Source organism: Heptranchias perlo, chromosome 2 (genome assembly GCF_035084215.1).
Source record: "Heptranchias perlo isolate sHepPer1 chromosome 2, sHepPer1.hap1, whole genome shotgun sequence".
Lineage (NCBI taxonomy): Eukaryota > Metazoa > Chordata > Chondrichthyes > Hexanchiformes > Hexanchidae > Heptranchias > Heptranchias perlo.
The window spans coordinates 127,137,727-127,161,710 of NC_090326.1; the positions used below are offsets into that span (position 1 = coordinate 127,137,727).

Here is a 23,984-nt window from a genome sequence, read left to right on the forward strand (position 1 = left end):
CAGATTGAATAAGCTGTGCTCACTCTGATGCCTGACAAAAATGTAGTTTAGACATTATAGATTAGAAGGTCAGCCAGGTTGATATGGGAAGAGAGAATAAACAGGTAATCATGCAGCATTATAAAATCAAAAGATGTAGTGAAGTAAGAATTGATTCCAATCAATTTTATGCAGAACAAAATATAAGCAAAAATGTAAGCAAAGATAGCAAGAAATTGCAAAAGGACATAAGCAAATCGGCAAAATGACGGCAGACGCAGTTTAACATAACAATATGTGCAGTAGTGCTCTTTAGACATGAGGGCCACGTGAATTGGGTGCAGGGAATAATCCCTAAGTGCTTAAAATGGAAGGGAAGGTTCTCGGGAGGAAGGAATCGGGAAGGAAGGTACCCTGAAAGGAAGGCGGTAAGACATGAGAATGGCAGAGAGGAATACAATCTAAATGGGGAAATAGCAGAAGGTAGCTGAACAAAAAGATTTTAGAGTTCAAGTATATAGATCATTGAAAGTTAGCTTGCAGATGTAAAATATTACCAAAAAGTCTAATGGGTTGCTAGGCTTCATCACAAGAAGAATAGAACATAAAAGCAAGGATGCACTACTACAGTTATACAGTGGACCAGGCATTGTTCTGTGATTTTCAAATGCGAAGGATTCGAAAATTTCATTTCCACACCGTTCACCTGAGGAAGGAGGAAGCCTCCGAAAGCTTGTGGAATTTAAAATAAATTTGTTGGACTATAACTTGGTGTTGTAAAATTGTTTACAACAGTTATACAGAACACTGGTCAGACCTCATTTGCAGTATTGTGTTCAGTTTTGGATGCCCCACCTTAGGAAGGATATAGTGGCCTCAGAGAAAGTCCAGCAATAATTCGCCAGGATGGCATCGGGAATGAAGGGTCCCAGCTATGATGAGGGATTGGAGAAACTTGGATAATATTGCTGAAGATCCGAGGGTTAAAAGGTGAACTGATTGAGATGTTTAAAATAATGAACGGAATTGGCAGTATATCTGGAGAATGAATCTTTCCTCTGTTAGGGTATCCAAGACATGGGGAATCATATTAGAATTAGAACTAGAACAAACTAAAAGCAAATTCAGGAAAAACTTCCTCATACAAATGTTTGTGACAATGTGGAATGCACTTCTCCTAGAAGGCTATGGATACAGAAGAAACTGTGGCATCGAGAAGGGAGATGGATACTTATTTGGGAAGTAAAAGGTATTCAGATGTATGGAGCATAAGGGTAGGGATTTGGGATTAAACAGATAAGACATGGCAAAGCGATCTCAATGGGCCAAATGGACTATCACTGTACCTATGTAACTTGATATTAGAGAAACTTTATTCCACAAATGATTTTTTTTAACAGAAAATACGTAGAGAATGACATACTGGTCCTAGTATAATAATATGATATAAGAATTAAATAACTCTTCCGTCTGACCACTTCAAACAAAAGTGATGAAGATGGGTCCTCGAGCTGTAAAAGCACCACTGAGCCAGCTGAATATTTTATTTATATAGATTGCTTATTTTTGTGTTTTTGAATTGTGGCAATATATTTTTGTCTTCACTGTCTGGGCAGTAATCTGGCAGGGCGTATCGCCAGCCCTATATACAACCCGCCTGATTCCATTGATTTCAATCTAATCTACCCCACGGTTTCTTTAGCCAATTTCTTATGCATGCCCAAAATTTACACTGAATTCCCATAGCATTGAGCTTAACTAATAGCCTTTCATGTGGAACTTTTGTCAAATGCCTTCTGGTAGTCTAGGTAAACACGTTATAGAGTTTACTACAGTGCATTGGGATATCACTTCCTCAAAGAAATCAAGGCGGCATTTTAGGCAGAATCGTACCCTTCTGAATCCATGTTGACTACTGTTTACTAAGTTATTATACAGATAGTCTTTGTTTACAGAAATAATTTGAAACCAGAGTAAAATAACAACCACTTCAAAAAGACATGGAGGTATGAAGGGTCAAGAACCAGAGGACATAGATTTAAGGTGATTGGCAAAAGAACCAAAGGTGACATGAGGAAACACTTTTTTACGCAGCGAGTGGTTAGGATCTGGAATGCACTGCCCAAGGGAGTGGTGGAGGCAGATTCAACCATGGCCTTCAAAAGGGAACTGGATAAGTACTTGAAAGGAAAAAATTTGCAGGGCTACAGGGCTAGGGCGGGGGAGTGGGACTAGCTGGATTGCTCTTGCATAGAGCTGGCGCAGACTGGATGGGCCAAATGGCCTCCTTCCATGCTGTAACCTTTCTATGATTCTAGTGTGTGTGACATCATAAATGTAATCTTACCCCAATGAGAGGCCATTTGACGTAAACTGTGAGCGCAGTTACTAGAAGATGCAGGTTTAAAATAAACCAAACCTCGAGTAAAACTGGAATTTAGAAGAAGTCATTTCCCACAGAATAGTGATTATGTGGAGCAGATCACAGCAAAAGAAATTAAGAATGCACCAATGCTAAACTTGTAGTGTAAGCACAGAGTCAGGACCCGACCTTTTGTAAAGGGTAGCACGCCAAGGATGAACAGTAAAATATACAAATGCTTAAATACCTTTGGGGATCAGGGAATATTTATGCAAAACTTTCCTTCAGGAGATAAAATAGTTTGCTAATATCCATAATAAGGCAGATTATACAAGGTCTGTGCAAAGATTCCTGTGTTTGTAACTGAAATTTAGAGTAAGCACACATTTCTTATTGGAAAATGATACTTGCTTCGAAGGCATATTTACCAAATTTTAACTGGCATTTTGAATTATTTTGCATGGAATATTTTGTACTAGTTGTGAGAAAACTGATTACAACAGATTTGATTTAAACCCCAACAGGGTATTGTTGAATTATTTCTCTTGACAGGACATCTTATTACAGTAATTTCCTGCACCTTTTTAATTATTCAATTATACAATTATACAGCTTAAGGTACTTTAAGTAACAGTTTAAAATAAGCACTGGCCACCTGATCCCTAATTGTATACAATGTTTGCAACATTTAATGCAGTTTTGCACTGATCCAGGATACACATTAGGTATTAATTATCGTGTGTTATTGAGAATTAAATTCCACCAGCTGTTCTCAAATCCAGGACCATTACCAATCGATAAAGTTTACTGCCATCTGGGCACTCACGTTTATACAATGATGTAAGGACCAACGTTTAATAAAATGGAATGTATGATTTTCTTAGTTTTACATGAATCTGATTTGAATCAAACTAATTGGAATCCTGTTTACACCCAATATTAGGGTGCAAGCTTTTACTCAGAACTAGCATGCATGTTAGCATAATTCAAGAGTGGTTTTCGATGCTGTCCAAAACAAGCAGAACTTATATCATTGGTGTAGAAAGGACCAATGGAAAGATTGGGACAGGGGATCCCTGCCTGCCCTTGCCTAAGGCTGAATTCCCAGCTGAATTGGGAGAGGTGTTTTGAAGGAGTGAGGGTTTTTTTCCTACAGGTTGAACCTAAAGATTAGAGGGAATGTAACCTGGGATAGATACAAGATTAAATAAGAAAGGCTTATAGTACTACATTAGTCATTGAAACCTGGGAATGAGCTACTGCTGTGATCCAAATTCCAGCTGACACTGGTTCAAACCTGCTGGTCTACATTGATCCTAATTGAAATTTTGTAGAGGGTGCCATTTTCTGACAGTAGCAGCTTAGCTTTTAATTGGACACAGTCAAAATCTCTGAGAGTAAGTTGTTATCTAAAAAATAATACCATTAAGTATTCCTAACTTACAACATAGAAATTTTCAGTTTTTAAAAATTTGTTCTCGGGATGCGGGTGACACTGGCAAGGCCACATTTATTGCCCATCCCTAGTTACATAGAAACTATTTGGCCCAACAGATCTATACCAATGTTTACACTTCACACGAGCTTTCTCCCACTCTACTTGGCTCTTCCCACCCTGCCCGCGTATCCCTCTATTCCCTTCTTCCTCATGTATGCATCAAGCCTCCCCTTAAATGAGAAAGTAGTGATTTTACAACTTGGAGTCAAACATGCAGTGTGGAGCTGGAGTTACCTGTAGGTCAGACTAGATAGGGGTGGCAGATTCCCTTAGCTGAACGACATTAGGGAATCAGGTGGATATTTACAACAAAATAGCGTGGCCATTTTTACTGCTACTAGCCCATAAATTATGAGCAGCAGAGTTCTCCTGGTCTTCTGGCAAATATTTATCCCTCAACCAGCACCACCAGAACTGATGATCTGGTCATTTATCTCATTGCTGTTTGTGGGACCTTGCTGTGCGCAAATTGCATCTTGCGTTTCCCTACATTACAACAGTGACTATACTTCAAAAGTATTTAATTAACTGTGAGGCACTTTGGAATACCCTGAGGTTGTGAAAGGCGCTATAAAAATGCAAGTTCTTTCTTTTACCACAATTTAACACTTCCTGTGTGGCAGACAAGCTTACATATCTGGGCATGATTGCACTTATGATATCCACCAATGACTTACATGCCTGTTGGCAGACCTTCCTGGTTTTATTGGGTTTTTTGCATTTATGATGTGACCAGCCAATATTCAAACTTTGCCTATCGACTGGCTGCAAAAATGGCCCTTTGAGCCAGTTTTCATCCAATGAGAGAACACTTTTTTGATACATTGCAAGCCAAGCCCAATAAGATAGAGGAAGCCAGAGAACAAGTTCAGCATTTTAGAGATAATTTTTGTTCAAGTAAAAAGGGTTATAATAGATAGGTTAGATTGGATTAAATAAAAAAACAAAGTAAATTAAAGTTAAAATAACAATAGAAGAATGGAAAAGAATCAAATAGGAAGCAAAAATGAATAATGCGGGTGAGCAGTAAAAAAATTATTTGTGTTTAGAATTATATTTTATGTGTATTTTAGTCATGCAGGATTAATAGGAGTTGTAAGCTATTATTAACATCTGGGTAACTTTATTTCTGTGATATTAGTGTTTGCTTGAGAATAATAGTATACCAGCTGAATACTTAAATAAAAGCACAGCTGGCCTGTGTAGGCTGTTATATTCCTAGACTACCAGCAGCATATGGGCTAAAAGATACATAAATCATAAAGAATAACTTTGAACACATCAATTTAAAACTGACATTTCAATGGAATGTTCATCATTGCAGATGTTCGCAGAAGAACAATTTACGAGTACCACCGAGTTGAACTGCAGATGTCAAAGGTCACTAACATGTCTGCTATTGAAATGATCCCTCTAGCCAGTAAGTATTAATTTATCAATCTTATTTTCATCTAAATTTCACTGACTGCACTTTAGAGCCAGGTAAAGAACCTACGCGATGCTCGCCAAGCTGCATTTATTACCCATCCGTAGTTGCTCTGGGAAGGTGATGGTGGGCCCTCTACTTGAACCGCTGCAGTTCTTGTTCTGATAGCGTTCCCATGGTGACATTAGGTAGGGAGTTCCAGGATTTTAACCCAGTGATGATGAAGGAACAGTGTTATAGGTTCATGTCAAGATGGTGTGTGTGATTGGAGGGGAACTCGAAGATGATGGTGTTCCCATGATCTTGCTGATCTTGTCTTTCTTGGTGATAGAGATCTTGGGTCTGGGAGGTGTGAGGGTGAAATAAGCTTGATGAGTTGCTGCAGTGTATCCTGTAGATAGCACATACTGTAGTCGAAGTGCATCGGTGCTCATTGTCTAGCACTTATGTGGCACAAATGTTACTTGCCATTTGTCAGCCCAAGTCTGGATGTTGCCCAGGACTTGCTGTAAGTCAGCACTGGCCAATACATTATCGGAAGAGTTGTGAATAGAGCTGAACACTGTAAAATCGTCAATGAACGGTCCCAATCCTGGGCCTCTCCCATAGAGGCAAGGCCACTCACCTGGAACTGCACCTCAGCACTCCTATGGCTCTGTGCGGAAAGAGAGTGCAGAAGGGATATGATGCTCTGGAAGCCCCAGTCAACAGTACTCAGAGCCAAAATGGCAGCCATCTGAGCTTCAATGGCAGAAGTGTGAGCTCCCATGAAAGCTGTCAGAGCTGCTAGCATAGACTTCTTCATGGTGGGCGCCACTGTCGTATTCATGGAGCTGACCACTCGCTCCATGTTGGATAAAATGGTCTCCATGGTCTGCGCCAAGACCCGACACAAATTGGAGTTGAACTCCACCGTGCTCTGAGCCATCGTATGCAAGCTCGCTGGCAGGCTGCCCATTGCACCTGGCATTTCTTGGTGTATGCCCATCAGCCATCCTCGGTCGCCTGGGCCCTCGAAGTCCTCTGCAGCAGAGCTAGTATGTAATTTTGCTCTCTGGTAAGCTGGCACCTGTGGCACCCTATCCCCCTGCCTTAGCTCCTGCACACTTGTGCCTGGTGATTCACCACATGAAGACCTCTCCTCTAGCCTACCCTCTAAAATACATGTCGTACCAGCCTCTGAGTTGATGTTTACTAGGGTCAGATCGAGTGACACTGCTTCTTCAGGAAACGTGGCCTCCTCCCCTTGAAGTGGCAGAGGGGCATTCACATTGTCATACACCTGAAATAAGAAAAAGGGATTTGGGCTAGCTTTTTAGTGTGAAGGGAGAGCAGAGAGAGGTGAGTTTTTGATGAAATCAGCTGCAGTTTATCATGCAGAGTGTGTAGGGTGAGATAGAAGTAAGAAAGGAAGAAGAGGATAAGGTTTGAAGAAACCCTGCACGTCTTCTCCTGCATTGCCACTTGCCACGGCCATAACTCTCCCCCGTCCTTCATGGCCAGCACGTTTTCTTCCACAGGGGAGAGGATGTGCAGGCGGACTCGGCCTCCTCTGGTCGTCCGGCTCCTGTCACAAGTGGGCACAACCATTTCCTACAAGAAAGAAGGGATTGTGTTGGTGACATCTTTGTAAGGATTGCAATAGAAGTGAGAGTAGGATATGCAGAGTGTGTGCCTTTGTTCCATATCCCTTGATACCCTTACCCAACAAAAACCTATTGATCTCAGACTTGAAAATTTCAATTGGCCTAGCATCCACAGCATTTTGGGGGAGAGTTCCAGATTTCCACTACCCTTTGTGTGAAAAGTGCTTCCTGATTTCACTCCTAAATGGCCTAGCTCTAATTTCAAAATTATGCCCCCTTGTTCTGGATTCCCCCACCCGAGGAAATAGTGTCTACCCTATCGATTCGCTTAATTATTTTAAATACCTCGTTTAGATCACCCCTCGACCACCTAGACTCAGGGGAATACAAGCCAAGTTTATGCAACTTGTCCTCATAATTTAACCCTTGAAGTCCTGGAGTGCTCTTACTTCATGGCTAACTGGAGGAACTTTTGCTTTTGTCATTCCCTAGATGAACCTCAAGTGATGGGCTGGAAAAAAATGCTTTGAACAGATGACCCAGTGAAGTTAAAATTGCTTTAAAAGTTATCTCCACTGCCTCCTGTTAGTAATCCTGATCATTCATAATAGAAAAACTTTAATTGTTCGATTATTTTAGCCACCATCTTAGTTATTAAAATAATTTCAAGTGACAGTCATGTTCCAGGGTTTTGATATCTTGTATATTTTGTCCTGATATTTTTTCTCTCTGTTACTCTCCTCTTTGCTCCCAGCTTGTCTCCAGTACAGAAGCTGCTTTGCCTGTGTCAATGCACAGATTGGCTTCAACTGCACCTGGTGTGACAAGCTCCAGAGGTAAGACTGCTGTTCCAAGAGAGCACTGCAACAAGCAGGTTATAATTGTTTCACTAAACGGCACTGAGTCTGTTGTTTAGCTCTTGATTATCTTTGTCTGAAATGAATATCACTGCTGATGTGTTGTCGCCTGTACTGATCAATTGTATAACTTGTCTTAGTTGCGTTTGACAGAGCTCAACAGTGACCTCGGATCTGCTGTTTATTAATCCAGACAGGAACTATACCTTTCAGTGTGGATTTAATACAATTCTCAGCCACTTATATGTTAACATTAGAGTAATTCTGTGTTCCAAGATAATTATATTCATATTCTACTACTACAACAACAACTTGCATTTATATTGGTAGGAAGAATGAGGAGAGGTAATATAAACTAAATGGTACAATTTTAACAGGAGTGCAGGAACAGAGAGATCTGGGGATGTGCATACACAAATCTTTGAAGGTGACAGGATAAGTTGAGCAGGCTGTTAAAAAAGCATATGGGATCCTGGACTTTATTAATAGAGGCAGAGAGTACAAAAGCAAGGAAGTTATGCTAAACCTTTATAAAACACTGGTTAGGCCGCAGCTGGAGTATTGTGTTCAATTCTGGGCACCACACTTCAGGGAAGACGTCAAGGTCTCAGAGAGGGTGCAGAAGAGATTTATTAGAATGGTACCAGGGATGAGGGACTTCAGTTTATATGGAGAGACTGGAGAAGTTGGGGTTGTTCTCCTTGGAACAGAGAAGGTTAAGAGGAGATTTGATAGTGCTGTTGAAAATCATTAACAGTTTTGATAATGTAAATAAGGAGAAACTGTTTCCAGTGGCAGAAGGGTCAGTAACCACAGGACACAGATTTAAGGTGATCGGCAAAAGAACCAGAGGCAACATGAGGAAACATTTTTTTTACCCAGCGAGTTGTAATGATCTGGAATGCACTGCCTGATAGGGTGGTGGAAGCAGATTTAATAGTCACTTTCAAAAGGGAATTGGATAAATACTTGAAGGGAAAAAATTTACAAGGCTATGGGGAAGAGCAGGGGCATGGGACTAATTGGATAGCTCTTTCAAAGAGCCGGCACAGGCATGATGAACCAAATGGCCTCCTCCTATTAGTACAAGACTTCAGCAAGTAAATAGGCCTGAAATTTAAACCTGAAATCGCTATTTATAAAAAATGATCGTTGTTGCACATGGATGCAAGTATGGTTGTTTGATTGCACTGAATCTCATTAGAGCATGCAAATAAGGAGATGAGTCTTGGTTCCTTGTATGTGCAGCACAGTCTTTAAAATTAATGAAAATGTTGTCGAAGTAACATACTCCTTCATTTAAACTACAAACCAGTGTCCCGTAAAATTATCACACAACGTCTTCATAAATGAATATGTATTAATCACTTTCTAAGAAGTTGGATGTGTGACAGCATGAGTTTCTAACATCGTTCCCTTTGTAGATCAAACAATTACAGCCTCAGGCAAGAAACAGTCAGATCAGAACAAGATGTGGTATTCATCATGACCTCAGGTAGATTAATCTGATACCCAACATGGTAATGAGAAGATAAGGAAGCACTGCACTTCAACGCACAACAGCAACATGAGAGAAATTGCCTTAGGCAAGTTTGGTGGGGAGTCAAATGAAAAGGCAATTACCGTTTGTTAAATATTAGAAGGATGACTACATTTATATGTAGAAGTAGTTGCTTACGTTGTTCAAAAATGTTGCACGATAACCTTGCTACATTATGGTAAATCGTATTATAACGGTAAATTTTACATGGCAAGGCTCCTGACATGGAGCTTTGCTTGACGGAAGTGAGGATCAGAGAATCTGGTGATGAGATCTGCATGTCCAATTTACGCACCCCCAATTTTTCGGATGTTCATTTTAATGGCGGCGAATTAGGCCCGTGGGTCTCAATGCCAGATTCTCCAATCTATGCTTCTGTCAATCAAGGTTCCAGGCTGGGAGGGTAGTGTGGCTGAATTTACCCCATAGTGTTGTCATTGGGAGTCACATAGAAAACTGTGTTATAGTACGGATCATCTGAATCACGGGGGGGCCAAATTTCCTCAGAGGCCTTCTGGGGGTGGACCTAGGGCTGGACAGCAGATTGTAAGGGACCCAAAATAATTGTACTTTTTCTTACCAACCTCAAGGTGGGCCCCACAACCACCATTCCTGAGGCTGCTATGCCTCCTTTTACTGGTTGTAACAGCCACCACAGATCTGACAGTCTTCTGAGACCCAGGATGCAGAAACTCCTGGACTTGAGAATTCCCCACCCCCCTGGTCCATCTACATCAGTTGCCTTGTTTGAGGTGGGTGGAGGTTGATTCCCAACCTAGTTTGTGGCTCTTCCACTGCACTTCTGCTGGAGTTACAGAAGTACTGAGGATTTTTGGCTTGATGTATTTGCACAGAAAGTGGAATTCTCTGCCAGAGGAAATAGATAGTTGCTTGAAAAAAAATGAATATTAAAAAGAACGAGAGCAAACAAGAGTGGGATTAGGTGAGGTGACTCACAGCATGTTATACCACAGGCTGTTCAGCCCATCTGAACGCCAGTGCCAGCTTGATGGGCCGAATGGACTGTTTCTGTGCTGTAACATTCTATGATTGTATGATCAGAACAGATAAAAGGCATGCGCATAGTGGAGCTGATGGTTCTGTGAGAGACAAGGTTAGAGGAGATATATGAAAGAAAGCTGCTAAAATATGCTGAGTTGGCAGCTGAGTACGAGGATCGCTAAATTATAAGGAGAATGAGTTTCAGGGCACGAATGACTGCTGGGGTTGGTGGGAATGGCAGTTGATCTGACACCATGGATTGAGCATTAGTAATGTAGAGCCTGAAACCTTGATGATTCCTGGCAACAACTGATGATCTGCATGGTGGGGAAAGCAGCAGTTATGCTGTTAATGTGATATGTGACAAAACTCAAATATTTTCCCAGCTACCATCAAGGTGAAATAAGGTCATATTTTCATTACTAACGGTGCAGGAGAAAAGTAAAAGATTTGTTTTGCTATTGTGAAATGAGAATAGCAAGTGTGAACGATTTAATTTAACTTTTTCTAAATAGCTATTTCAGAAAATATTGTTTAACTTATCAAGGCAGCATCATACTGAAAAACTGGAGAAGTAACAACTAATGGTAAGGATAGGAAAATAAATGAGTTGCATGATTGCAACTGTGACATTACCATGGTAAGTAAAAACATGGTAATTGCTATTTCAGAGTCACTGGGCTAGAACATTTTAATATTGTGTCTGTCTTGTCTCTCATTGTTATAGTAAGTAATTTTTGTGAAAATATTATGAAAGACCTGTTACCTCCATCCAGAAGAAAATGAGATATTATTCAATGTCTCTCTCTGTCGGTGAGATAATGAGAGACATTTACTGGATTTCAACCCAGCCTGGTACATAGGTTCAAAGTATCAGTACTTTGGACAAGCAAGATATTGGGATTATACTAATGATGATGTTAGTTTTTGTACAGTAATATTTATGACATTCAGTGTGACTGCGACAGTGTCACGCTATCCCTCTTCATCGTCCTTAACCTCTCTGACTTTTGATACAGTCAACCACTTTATCTTTCTCCATGATCTACTAATGTGACAGTGCTCTGCTATTTCCATTCCTACCTGTCTGAACGCAGTCAGACTTCTCCTCCTATGCCCTCACAGTCACCTGCAGCGTAACCAAAGGTCCCAACCTCAGCCCCTTCCGATTTCTTACTTATTTCCTGCTCCTTGGCAATATTGTCCACAGGTATGAGGTCAGCTTCTACAAGTACACCAATGATATCCAACTTTGTTTGACTGTGCTGTCTGGCTGTCATTCTGACATGAAGTCTTAACACCATTGTGGTGGTCACTACAAGGACTTCAGCACTTTAAGAAAAACCACCACTTCTCAAGGCAGCAATGAATACAACCTTGCCAGAATCACCTACATCTCTAGAAAAAACAAAAAAAGAGCCACAATTTGCTTCAGCATAACGTTCATAAGCCATCCTGTTCAGCTCCCATCAGAAACCTTGCACCTAAAGTGCCTATTCCATCCCTTTTTGTGAGTGCTTGGTAAGACAGTTGCATAACCCTTCAACCCTGAGCTGAGCTCCAAACTCTACATCCAGTCTATTGCTAAGACCACTTACCTCCATCTCCTTAACATCACTGACCTTTGCCCCTACTTTACCCTACTGCCACTTAAAACCTTATCTGTACCTTCAGTACTTCAAGACTTGATTTTTCCAGTGTTTTCCTCACTAACTTCCCTGGCTCCACTCTATCCTGTGCACCCCTCAGCCCTGTCCTTGGCAACCTCCACCTGCTCCTTGTGCTAAAGTGCATTGACTACAAATCTTCATCCTTGTTTTAAATCCCTCTCTGTCCTCACTATGCCCTGGTACCATTGTAGTCTTCTCCAGCCTATATCCCAGCTCAAACCCTCCACCCTTCCAGTTCTGATAGATTGTGTGACCTTCCCCCCCCCCCCCCCAAACCACCCAAGGGCAAAGCCTTTAGCCACCAGGAATTCTCTTCCAAAACTCCTTCTGCCTCCCTACATTTAAAAGTCTTGTCAAAACCTACCTCTTTGACCCTGTCTTCAAATATTTCCTGCTCAGTATCCAAATATTTCCTGCTCAGTATCTGCTGCTCCCTCTGAAAAGTGCCTTGGGCTGTTTTGTTGCATGAAAGGCACAATACAAAAGTAAGTTGTTTATTACTGTTGTGATTTCAAAATGGTTTCAAATTTTGTAGACACATTTAGTGTATTGATTGTAGAATGTAGAACAGACATACTGTATTTTTTTCAATTTTCTCCAGTTCTCTTCCTCTTCTGATAGTGCTGACTTGTGTTGGTGTAGAGCATCAGCAGCTTTTTTGTGCTTCTCCCAAGTTACTATTCTTCATGTGTGAGCTTTGACAATGAGTGTTGGCAAGCTAGTCAACTGTGGGAGACATCGCAGCCAAGACCAATCTTGTAGCCCTCACCCAAAATCAATACGTGAACACTTTCCAGTATGAGTCACCGCATACCAATCCAGAGTAGGAGTCTTGACAGAATTCCCACACTCCCTTCAGTTCAAGATCTATTGCAGTGATCCAATAACGACCTGGCTGAAATCAGTTAACTCAGTCCAGGCCAGGGACCAAACATGGGATCTTCCTGTTCTTTCTAGCTCAATACAATACCAGGTTGTGCATCTATCCACTAGCCGTAAGAGAAACCTACCAGCTAATTTTAAACTGATTACTGTGATGCTAATATCCATTACGGGAATGAAGTTTAAAATACCATTGCAAGGGGATAGTGACAAATTTCTACTATGTGCATAACTGATATGATATGGGTTTGCATATCACCACTTCAGACAGCATCACTTTAGTGTTGGAACCACGTACAAATTGACATAGGGACAAACGGATTAGATGGTTAACTGCGTGGCTGAAAGAGTGATGTGGGAAGCAGGGGTTTCAATTCATGTGGCACTGGCACCAGTACTGGGGAAAGAGGGAACTGTTCCGTTGTGACGGGCTCCACTTAAACCGGGCTGGGACCAGTGTCCTGGAGAATTGAATAACTGGGCCAGTAGATAGGGCTTTAAACTAATAAGAGTGGGGGAGGGTTCAGGAAAGAGTAAATTTATAAATCTAAAGAGAAAAGTCAAGGCACTGGTGCAGAGTAGCGATTTGGGTAAAAACAAGCAAAGTGCATCAGAAAGGGACAGAAAGATTAACAAAGGTAATATAGCATTAGTGACTCAGGTCATATCAGGGAAAAATGGTAAAAAGTTAAAATTAAAGGCGCGATTCCTGAATGCACGAAGCATTCGTAACAAGGTAGATGAATTAATGGCACAAATAGAGGTAAATGGGTTTGATCTAGTAGCCATTACTGAGATGTGGTTGCAGGGTGACCAAGGTTGGGAACTAAATATTCCAGGGTACTTGACTTTTAGAAAAGACAGGCAAAATGGAAAAGGAGGGGATGGGGCGAGTGGGTGGGGGGGTAGCCCTGATAATAAAGGATGAGATAAAGGCAGTAGTGAGAAAGGATCTTAGCTCAGAAAATCAGGATGTAGAATCAGTCTGGATGGAGCTAAGAAATAACAAGGGGCAGAAAACACTGGTGGGAGTAGTTTATAGGTCCCCTAACAGTAGTTATAATGTTGGACAGAGTATAAATCAGGAAATTAGAGGAGCATGTAACAAGGGTAATGCAATAATAGTAGTGGACTTTAAACTTCACATAGCCTGGGCAAACCAAATTTGCTGAAGTAATTTGGAGGATGAGTTCATGGAATGCATCCGAGACAGTTTTCCAGATCAATATGTTGAGGAACCAACTAGGGATCAGGCTATTTTAGATCTAGAATCATAGAATCATAGAAGTTACAACATGGAAACAGGCCCTTCGGCCCAACATGTCCATGCCGCCCAGTTTATACCACTAAGCTAGTCCCAATTGCCTGCACTTGGCCCATATCCCTCGATACCCATCTTCCCCATGTAACTGTCCAAATGCTTTTTAAAAGACAAAATTGTACCCGCCTCTACTACTGCCTCTGGCAGCTCGTTCCAGACACTCACCACCCTTTGAGTGAAAAAATTGCCCCTCTGGATCCTTTTGTATCTCTCCCCTCTCACCTTAAATCTGTGCCCCCTCGTTATAGACTCCCCTACCTTTGGGAAAAGATTTTGACTATCGACCTTATCTATGCCCCTCATTATTTTATAGACTTCTATAAGATCACCCCTTAACCTCCTACTCTCCAGGGAATAAAGTTCCAGTCTGTCTAACCTCTCCCTGTAAGTCAAACCATCAAGTCCCGGTAGCATCCTAGTAAATCTTTTCTGCACTCTTTCTAGTTTAATAATATCCTTTCTATAATAGGGTGACCAGAACTGTACACAGTATTCCAAGTGTGGCCTCACCAATGCCCTGTACAACTTCAACAAGACATCCCAACTCCTGCATTCAATGTTCTGACCAATGAAACCAAGCATGCTGAATGCCTTCTTCACCACCCTATCCACCTGTGACTCCACTTTCAAGGAGCTATGAATCTGTACTCCTAGATCTCTTTGTTCTATAACTCTCCCCAACGCCCTCCCATTAACGGAGTAGGTCCTGGCCCGATTCGATCTACCAAAATGCATCACCTCACATTTATCTAAATTAAACTCCATCTGCCATTCATCGGCCCACTGGCCCAATTGATCAAGATCCCGTTGCAATCCTAGATAACCTTCTTCACTGTCCACAATGCCACCAATCTTGGTGTCGTCTGCAAACTTACTAACCATGCCTCCTAAATTCTCATCCAAATCATTAATATAAATAACAAATAACAGCGGACCCAGCACCGATCCCTGAGGCACACCGCTGGACACAGGCATCCAGTTTGAAAAACAACCCTCGACAACCACCCTCTGTCTTCTGTCGTCAAGCCAATTTTGTATCCAATTGGCTACCTCACCTTGGATCCCATGAGATTTAACCTTATGTAACAACCTACCATGCGGTACCTTGTCAAATGCTTTGCTGAAGTCCATGTAGACCACGTCTACTGCACAGCCCTCATCTATCTTCTTGGTTACCCCTTCAAAAAACTCAATCAAATTCGTGAGACATGATTTTCCTCTCACAAAACCATGCTGACTGTTCCTAATTAGTCCCTGCCTCTCCAAATGCCTGTAGATCCTGTCCCTCAGAATACCCTCTAACAACTTACCCACTACAGATGTCAGGCTCACTGGTCTGTAGTTCCCAGGCTTTTCCCTGCCGCCCTTCTTAAACAAAGGCACAACATTTGCTACCCTCCAATCTTCAGGCACCTCACCTGTCGCGGTGGATGATTCAAATATCTCTGCTAGGGGACCCGCAATTTCCTCCCTAACCTCCCATAACGTCCTGGGATACATTTCATCAGGTCCCGGAGATTTATCTACCTTGATGCGCGTTAAGACTTCCAGCACCTCCCTCTCTGTAATATGTACACTCCTCAAGACATCACTATTTATTTCCCCAAGTTCCCTAACATCCATGCCTTTCTCAACCGTAAATACCGATGTGAAATATTCATTCAGGATCTCACCCATCTCTTGTGGTTCTGCACTTAGATGACCTTGTTGATCCTTAAGAGGCCCTACTCTCTCCCTAGTTACCCTTTTGCCCTTTATGTATTTGTAGAAGCTCTTTGGATTCACCTTTGCCTGATCTGCCAAAGCAATCTCATATCCCCTTTTTGCCCTCCTGATTTCTCTCTTAACTCTACTCCGGCAATCTCTATACTCTTCAAGGGATCCACTTGATCCCAGCTGCCTATGCATGTCATATGCCTCCTTCTTATTTTTGACTAGTGCCTCAATCTCCCGAGTCATCCAAGGTTCCCTACTTCTACCAGCCTTGCCCTTCACTTTATAAGGAATGTGCTTACCCTGAACCCTGGTTAACACACTTTTGAAAGCCTCCCACTTACCAGACGTCCCTTTGCCTGCCAACAGACTCTCCCAATCAACTTCTGAAAGTTCCTGTCTAATACCATCAAAATTGGCCTTTCCCCAATTTAGAATTTTAACTTTTGGGCCAGACCTATCCTTCTCCATAGCTATCTTAAAACTAATGGAATTATGATCACTGGTCCCAAAGTGATCCCTCACTAACACTTCTGTCACCTGCCCTTCCTTATTTCCCAAGAGGAGGTCAAGTTTTGCCCCCTCTCTAGTCGGGCCATCCACATACTGAATGAGAAATTCCTCCTGAATACACTCAACAAATTTCTCTCCATCCAAGCCCCTAATGCTATGGCTGTCCCAGTCAATGTTGGGAAAGTTAAAGTCCCCTACTATTACCACCCTATTTTTCTTGCAGCTGTCTGTAATCTCCTTACATATTTGCTCCTCAATTTCCCGTTGACTATTTGGGGGTCTGTAGTACAATCCTATCAAAGTGATCTCTCCCTTCTTATTTTTCAGTTCTACCCATATGGACTCAGTGGGCGAACCCTCGGATATATCCCCTCTCACTACTGCCGTGATGTTCTCCCTAATCAAGAACGCAACTCCCCCTCCTCTCTTACCTCCTGCTCTATCTTTCCTATAGCATCTGTACCCTGGAACATTGAGCTGCCAGTCCTGCCCCTCCCTTAGCCATGTTTCAGTAATAGCTATAACATCCCAGTCCCATGTACCCATCCATGCCCTGAGTTCATCTGCCTTGCCCATCAGACTTCTTGCATTGAAATAAATGCAGTTTAATCTAGACTTCCCTTGGTCTTTGCCCTGCTTTCTCAGACCATCTGTCCGGTCATGTTCTGTACACTCTCCCTTACTGCCTTTTGTTTCTGTCACCACTTTATTTCCCACTGACTTCCTGCATCGGTTCCCATCCCCCTGCCACATTAGTTTAAACCCTCCCCAACAGCACTGGCAAACACTCCCCCTAGGACATTGGTTCCAGTCCTGCCCAGATGCAGACCGTCCAATTTGTACTGGTCCCACCTCCCCCAGAACCGGTTCCAATGGCCCAGGAATTTGAATCCCTCCAGCTTGCACCATCTCTCAAGCCACGTATTCATCTTAGCTATCCTGTCATTCCTACTCTGACTAACCCGTGGCACTGGTAGCAATCCTGAGATTACTACCTTTGAGGTCCTACTCTTTAGTTTAACTCCTAACTCCCTAAATTCAGCTTGTAGGACCTCATCCTGTGTTTTACCTATATCGTTGGTGCCTATATGCACCACGACAACTGGCTGTTCACCCTCCCCCTCCAGAATGTCCTGCAGCCGCTCCGAGACATCCTTGACCCTTGCACCAGGGAGGCAACATACCATCCTGGAGTCTCGGTTGCGTCCGCAGAAACGCCTGTCTATTCCCCTTACAATCGAGTCCCCTATCACTATAGCTCTGCCACTCTTTTTCCTGCCCTCCTGTGCAGCAGAGCCAGCCACGGTGCCATGAACCTGGCCACTGCCACCTTCCCCTGGTGAGCCATCTCCCCCAACAGTATCCAAAACGGTATACCTGTTTTGGAGGGAGATGACCGCAGGGGACCCCTGCACTGCCTTCCTACTCTTCCTCTGTCTGTTGGTCACCCATTCACTATCTCCCTCAGTAATTTTTATCTGCGGTGTGACCAACTCACTGAACGTGCTATCCACGACTTTCTCAGCATCGCGGATGCTCCAAAGTGAGTCCATCCGCAGCTCCAGAGCCGTCAAGCGGTCAAACAATAGCTGCAGCTGGACACACTTCCCGCAGGTGAAGGAATCAGGGATACAGGAAGGAGCCCTGAATTCCCACATCCCACAAGAGGAACATGACACGGCCCTGGGATCTCCTGCCATGACTTAACCCTTAAATTAGCTTAAGAACAACTACAATGTCAAGAGAAAAAAAAAGGAAAGAAAAACTACTTACCACTCCCTTTAAGGAGTTTACTCCTTTAAATTGTTCTCAATTTAGAGAATGTTAACTACACTAGGGACCTTGATTCACTAAAAAATAAACGCTACTTCCTATAAGACCTGCAGACCTTCCCTTTCCTTTTACTTCAGTTACTGTCGATAAGGAGAAATACTCACCTGAACCTACTCACCAATCAGGTGCCTCCCCTGTGTCGCGTCCCGATCTGATTCCTGACGTCACTTCGAACTCGGTCGCAGCTCGGCTCGGCTCGGCTCCTCTCAGCTGTTCTCAGCGCTCTGAAATCCCGCCTTTTATCGGACGCTCCCTCCGCTCGGCTCGGCTCCTCTCAGCGCTCTGAAATCCCTCCTTTTATGGGACGCTCCCTCCACTCGGCTCGGCTCCTCTCAGCTGTTCTCAGCGCTCTGAAATCCCGCCTTTTATCGGACGCTCCCTCCGCTCGGCTCGGCTCCTCTCAGCTGTTCTCAGCGCTCTGAAATCCCGCCTTTTATCGGACGCTCCCTCCGCTCGGCTCGGCTCCTCTCAGTAGTATTGTAATGAGACATGTTTAATTAGTAATCTTATAGTTAAGGAACCTCTGGGGCAGAGTGATCATAATATGATAGAATTTCATATTGTGTTTGAGAGTGATGTAGTTAAGTCCAAAACTAGGGTCTTAAATTTAAACAAAGACAATTACGTAGGTATGAGAGGCGAGTTGGCTAAGGTAGATTGGGAAATTAGATTAAATGATATGTTGGTCGATAAGCAATGGCGAACATTTAAAGAATTAATTCATAATTCTCAACGAATATGCATTCCCTCGAGGAATAAAAACTCCACGGGAAAAGTGATCCAACCGTGGCTAACTAGAGAAGTTAAGGATGGTATTAGATTAAAAGAAGAAGCTTACAATGTTGCCAAAAAGAGTACTAAGCCTGAGGATTGGGAGGGTTTTAGAAATCAGTAAAAGACGACCAAGAAATTGATAGAAAGGGAGAAAATTGAATGTGAGTAAACTAGCAAGAAATATAAAAACACATTGTAAGAGCTTCTACAAGTATGTAAAAAGGAAGAGATTAGCGAAAGTAAACGTGGGTCCCATAGAGACAGAGACAGGAGACATTATAATGGGGAATAAGGAAATGGCAGAGACGGTAAACAAATATTTTATATCTGTCTTCACAGTAGAAGACACAAAAACCATACCGGAAATAGTGGGGAACCAAGGCTGTAATGAGAGTGAGGAGCTTAAAGTAATTAAGATTAATAAAGAAAAAGTACTGGAGAAATTAATGGGACTAAAAGCTAACAAATCCCCTAGACCTGATGGCCTACGTCCAAAGGTTTTAAAAGAGGTGGCTGCAGAGATAATGGAGGCATTGGCTTTGATTTTCCAGAATTCCCTAGAGTCTAGAACGGTCCCTGTGGATTGAAAGGTAGCAAATGTAACCCCACTTTTCAAGAAATGATGGAGAGAGAAAACAGGGAACTATAGGCCAGTTAGCCTGACATCAGTAGTAGGGAAAATGTTAGAATCTATTATTAAGCACGTAGTAATAAGGCACTTAGAAAATCATTATATGATTAGGCAGAGTCAACACCCATTTTATGGAAGGTAATGTGTTTGACAAATCTATTAAGAGTTTTTTCAGGGTATAACTAGCATGGTAGATAAGGGGGAACCAGTGGATGTAGTATATTTGGATTTTCAAACGGCATTCGATAAGGTGCCACACAAAGGTTGTTACACAAGATTAGGGCTCATGGGATTGGGGGTAATATATTAGCATGGATTGAGGATTGGTTAACGGAAAGAAAACGGAGAGTAGGAATAAACGAGTCATTTTTGGGTTGGCAGGTTGTAATTAGTGGGGTGCCGCAAGGATCAGTGCTTGGGCCTCAGCTGTTTACAATATTTATCAAAAACCTAGATGAGGGGACCAAGTGTAAAGTATGCAAGTTTGCCCTCGATACAAAGTTAAGTGGGAAAGTAAGTTGTGAGGAGGACGCAAAGAGGCAAAGGGATGTAGACAGGTTAAGTGAGTGGACGAGAAGGTGGAAGATGAAGTATGATGTAGGGAAATGTGAAATTATCCACTTTGGTAGGAAGAATAGAAAAGCAGAATATTTTTTAAAAGATAAGAGACTAAGAAATGTTGGTCAGAGGGATTTGAGTGTCCTTATGCATGAATCACAAAATGTTAACATGCAGGTACCGCAAGCAATTAGGAAAGCAAATGTTATGTTGGCCTTTATTGCTAGCAGGTTGGAGAATAAAAGTGAGGAAATCTTACTGCAATCCTGTAGGGCTCTGGTGAGACCACACCTGGAGTCCTGTGTACAGTTTTGGTCTCCTTACCTAAGGAAGGATATACTTGCCTTGGAGGGGTTGCAACAAAGGTTCACTAGATTGATTCCTGGGATGAGAGGGTTGTCCTATGGGGAGCGATTGAGTAGAATGGGCCTATATTCTCTAGAGTTTAGAAGAATGAGAGGTGATCTCATTGAATCATATAGAATTCTTAGTGGGCTTGACAGGGTAGATGCTGAGAGGCTGTTTCCCTTGGCTGGAGAGTCTAGAACTAGGGTTCATGGTCTCAGGATAATGGGTCGGCCATTTAGGACCGAGATGAGGAAAAATTTCTTCACATGAAAAATTTCAAGGGATATGGGGATCGGGCGGGAAAGTGGAGTTGAGGTCGAAGATCAGCCATGATCTGATTGAATGGCGGAGCAGGCTCAAGGGGTCGTATGGCCTACTCCTGCTTCTATTTCTTATGTTCTTATGTTCACTCAGAGGGTTGTAAATCTTTGGAATTCTCTACCCCAGAGGGCTGTGGATGTTCAGTCGTTGAGTATATTCAAGACTGAGATCAACAGAATTTTTTACACTAATGGAATCGATGGATGTGGGGATAGGTCAGGAAAGTTGAGTTGAGATAGAAGATCAGCCATGATCTTATTGAATGATGGAGCAGACTCGAGGGGCCATATGGCCTACTCCTGCTCCTATTTCTTATGTTCTCATGAGGCCTGTATTCGCAGAATGCCCTAACCAGTGCTCTGGTTTTCTGTGGAGCAATGATTTGAATTTTTCCTACAGTTTCAAATATTATACAGTTGTATGTTTATGAACCTGTTGTCTTGTGTCTCCTCTTTCATTACATATCACAAATCCACACTCCATGCCCAGCATGGTGCATACAGTACCTGCTCAGTTTGCTATGAAATTGAGCTTGTTAATCTATTTGTCATCGTTATGTTTTTTCCTATATCAATAATACTCTATCCCTATAACAAAGTAAAGGGGCAGACTTTCATGCTCCTGCATCTGGGGCTATTGGATCACCTGGGGGGACTGAAGACTGATCGAGCAAGAGCAGCGCACGTTCCAATGGAGTCTATTCATCAATTTAAATGGATGGAAAATTACTCGAGCTCCCTTCTTTGGCCATTTTGGTGAGGCACTGGGAGGCAAGTGGTGCCCATGCTTCTGGAATCTTACCCTGATAATGAGTCAGAACTTTCAAGAGAAAAGGCAAATTAGAAATTTGGTGAGAAAAGAAAGGAGAAAAATAAGGAAACTTAGTTGTTCACCCTGTCTTCAATGGAAAGATTGAAGAGACTGCTTGACTGGTATAAGCTAAAGAGCAGACTTCTAAAGGCAATGACTTTATATTAAAAAGATTTCAATCGGTTCAGCTTAAGAAAAACCCTGATTATAAGCCTATGACATTTCACAAAAAGTAGTTACACAGCATTATAACCTACCCTGGCTATGCACCACATTCCTTTACTTGAGTTGGAGGAAAATACATAAGTACATGAAAGCCAAAAAGGGGGAAAATCCGCATGTTGGAGGCAGAAAATTGGTGATATATTTCTGGGGAGTCCAGGAACATGCTCAGTTTTGATATGATGACGTTGTGTAAAGAGTAGCTTCTTTCCACGTCATGTTTCGAATTCTGACACAATAGCGTGCAAGATATGGTGACAGTTTCATTTTAAGAATCTTTTCATCAGCTCAGTGTTGCAATTCTACAATCAGGGATAACCAAGTTCAAATGGCGGTCAACATCGCAAGATAATTACTTATGAGGAAGGCTATTCATCTCATCTTAATTCATCCATTTAAAATAAACCAGGAACTGTTGCACAAACACTCCACTGCCACCAATAAAATAAATAGGTTAACACCTCTGTTAAATAGCCAAAAGAGGAAATGATACAAACGTGCTGAGCTCCCATGCTATAATATTGTACAACACAATTTCCAGGCTTGTATCCTTGATCATTTTTTATGCTCATCAAGGTGAGGGAAATCAATGAAACATTGGGATCTAGTTAGCTTTAGCATGAGCCAGATCTGGAGCAAACTTCCAGCTTCTTTGCTAATAGTAGTGTAAATCTCTGCTCCTGGGGAATGTGCCTAGATTAACCAGTGTGACATTTCAATTTTCACAAGATCACAAGATAATTACAGATGAGGAAGGCCTTCCAGCCATATTAATTCATCCATCGAGAGAGGTCTTAACGTCCCTCCTTTACAGCATCCAATTATTTCTTAAATTATTCCAGGGGTTTTGTGTCCTCTGTATCTGGAAGTATATTCCATATGTTGATCACTCTCTGTGAAAAATAATTTCCTGATATCAATTCTGAAGTTACCTTTTACTAGTTTACGTTCCCTTGTTCTTGCCCCAAATGTGCGGGAGTAGATTTGTCTGCATTAAATTTCATCTGCCATTTTTCTGCCGATTTACATATTTTGCCCAACTCATTCTACAATTTTTGAGCTGCCTCCTTCAATTTCACTACTCCTCCTAGTTTGATATAATCTACACATTTGACCACTTCGCATTGAGTTTCTGAAACCAAGTGGTTTATGTAAATTTAGAAGCGGTGGTGGTCCCAGCATTGAGCTTCAAGGCACCCCACTCAGTCCTTCCCCCCACTCTGACATAACTTTTCTAATGAGTACTCGTTGGAAGCAATTTTCAGCCCTGTTTTCAGATAACGGGCCAAAAATGGCAATGGCAACCTACTGCCTGGCCACCAAACACAACTGTTCCCTCCAAAACAGGTGGGTACTAGGTGAGGTGGGTACTAGGTGAGGAGTGGCCTAACCAGCAGTCCTTAAAGGGATCACTGCAGACCGCTCAGAAACCAGGTAAGTCTTTGTTTTTATTTAGTGATTTTTTTTGTGGGGCCAGGAAGAGCCCCCAGACCCCCCCCCCCCAACCCCCGGAATTGCCTGCCCCCTTTAACTTCTGACTTGGCATCGCAGAGAAGCCACCAGATTTCTCATCCCCCTCTAATTGTCAAGCTGCTTGTGAGTGCTGGTTCAGCGCTCGCATCTCACCGGAATTATACAAGTGAGGCCTGATCATGAAAATTGGTGGTGCCTTGGACTGATTCCATCCGGAGGACGGCTCCCTCTGCCCACTTCCCATCTGATGGAATCAGTCAACCGAAAATTGACCCCATTGTTTCCTACCCTGCAATCTTTTTTGTCCATTCCCAGGGTCCATTTTGTCCATTCCTGAACCCCCACAGCTTTGGGTGTAATTAATAGCCTTTCATGTGGAACTTTATCAAGAGCCTTTTGAAAGTCAAAATGCATCATATCATAGGGCTTCCCATACCTTGTCATATGGTTGTCACTTCCTCAAAGAAGTTAAGGAGATTGGTCATGCAGGATCTGCCCTTTTCTAAATCCATACTCTCTGCTGTTAACTAGGTTATTGATGTACAAATGATGATCAAGTTTATTCCTGATAATGAATTCCATTATTTTACATGGAATGGAAGTAAGACCAATGAGTGTATCGTTAGTTGCCTGTATCTGTTTTGTCACCCTTTTTGAATATGGGA

The 23,984-nt window shown here is 42.3% G+C and overlaps 1 protein-coding gene across 1 annotated transcript in view; it reads left to right on the forward strand.

Annotated features, from left to right (window-relative positions):
- plxdc2b (plexin domain containing 2b) overlaps positions 1 to 23,984 on the forward strand; it is a 390,151-nt gene that overhangs the window by 267,223 nt on the left and 98,944 nt on the right. The window contains exons 9-10 of the mRNA XM_068007092.1: positions 5,164 to 5,259; positions 7,606 to 7,687. Coding sequence (XP_067863193.1) covers positions 5,164 to 5,259; positions 7,606 to 7,687 — 178 coding nt within the window. The remainder of the gene's footprint in view (positions 1 to 5,163; positions 5,260 to 7,605; positions 7,688 to 23,984) is intronic.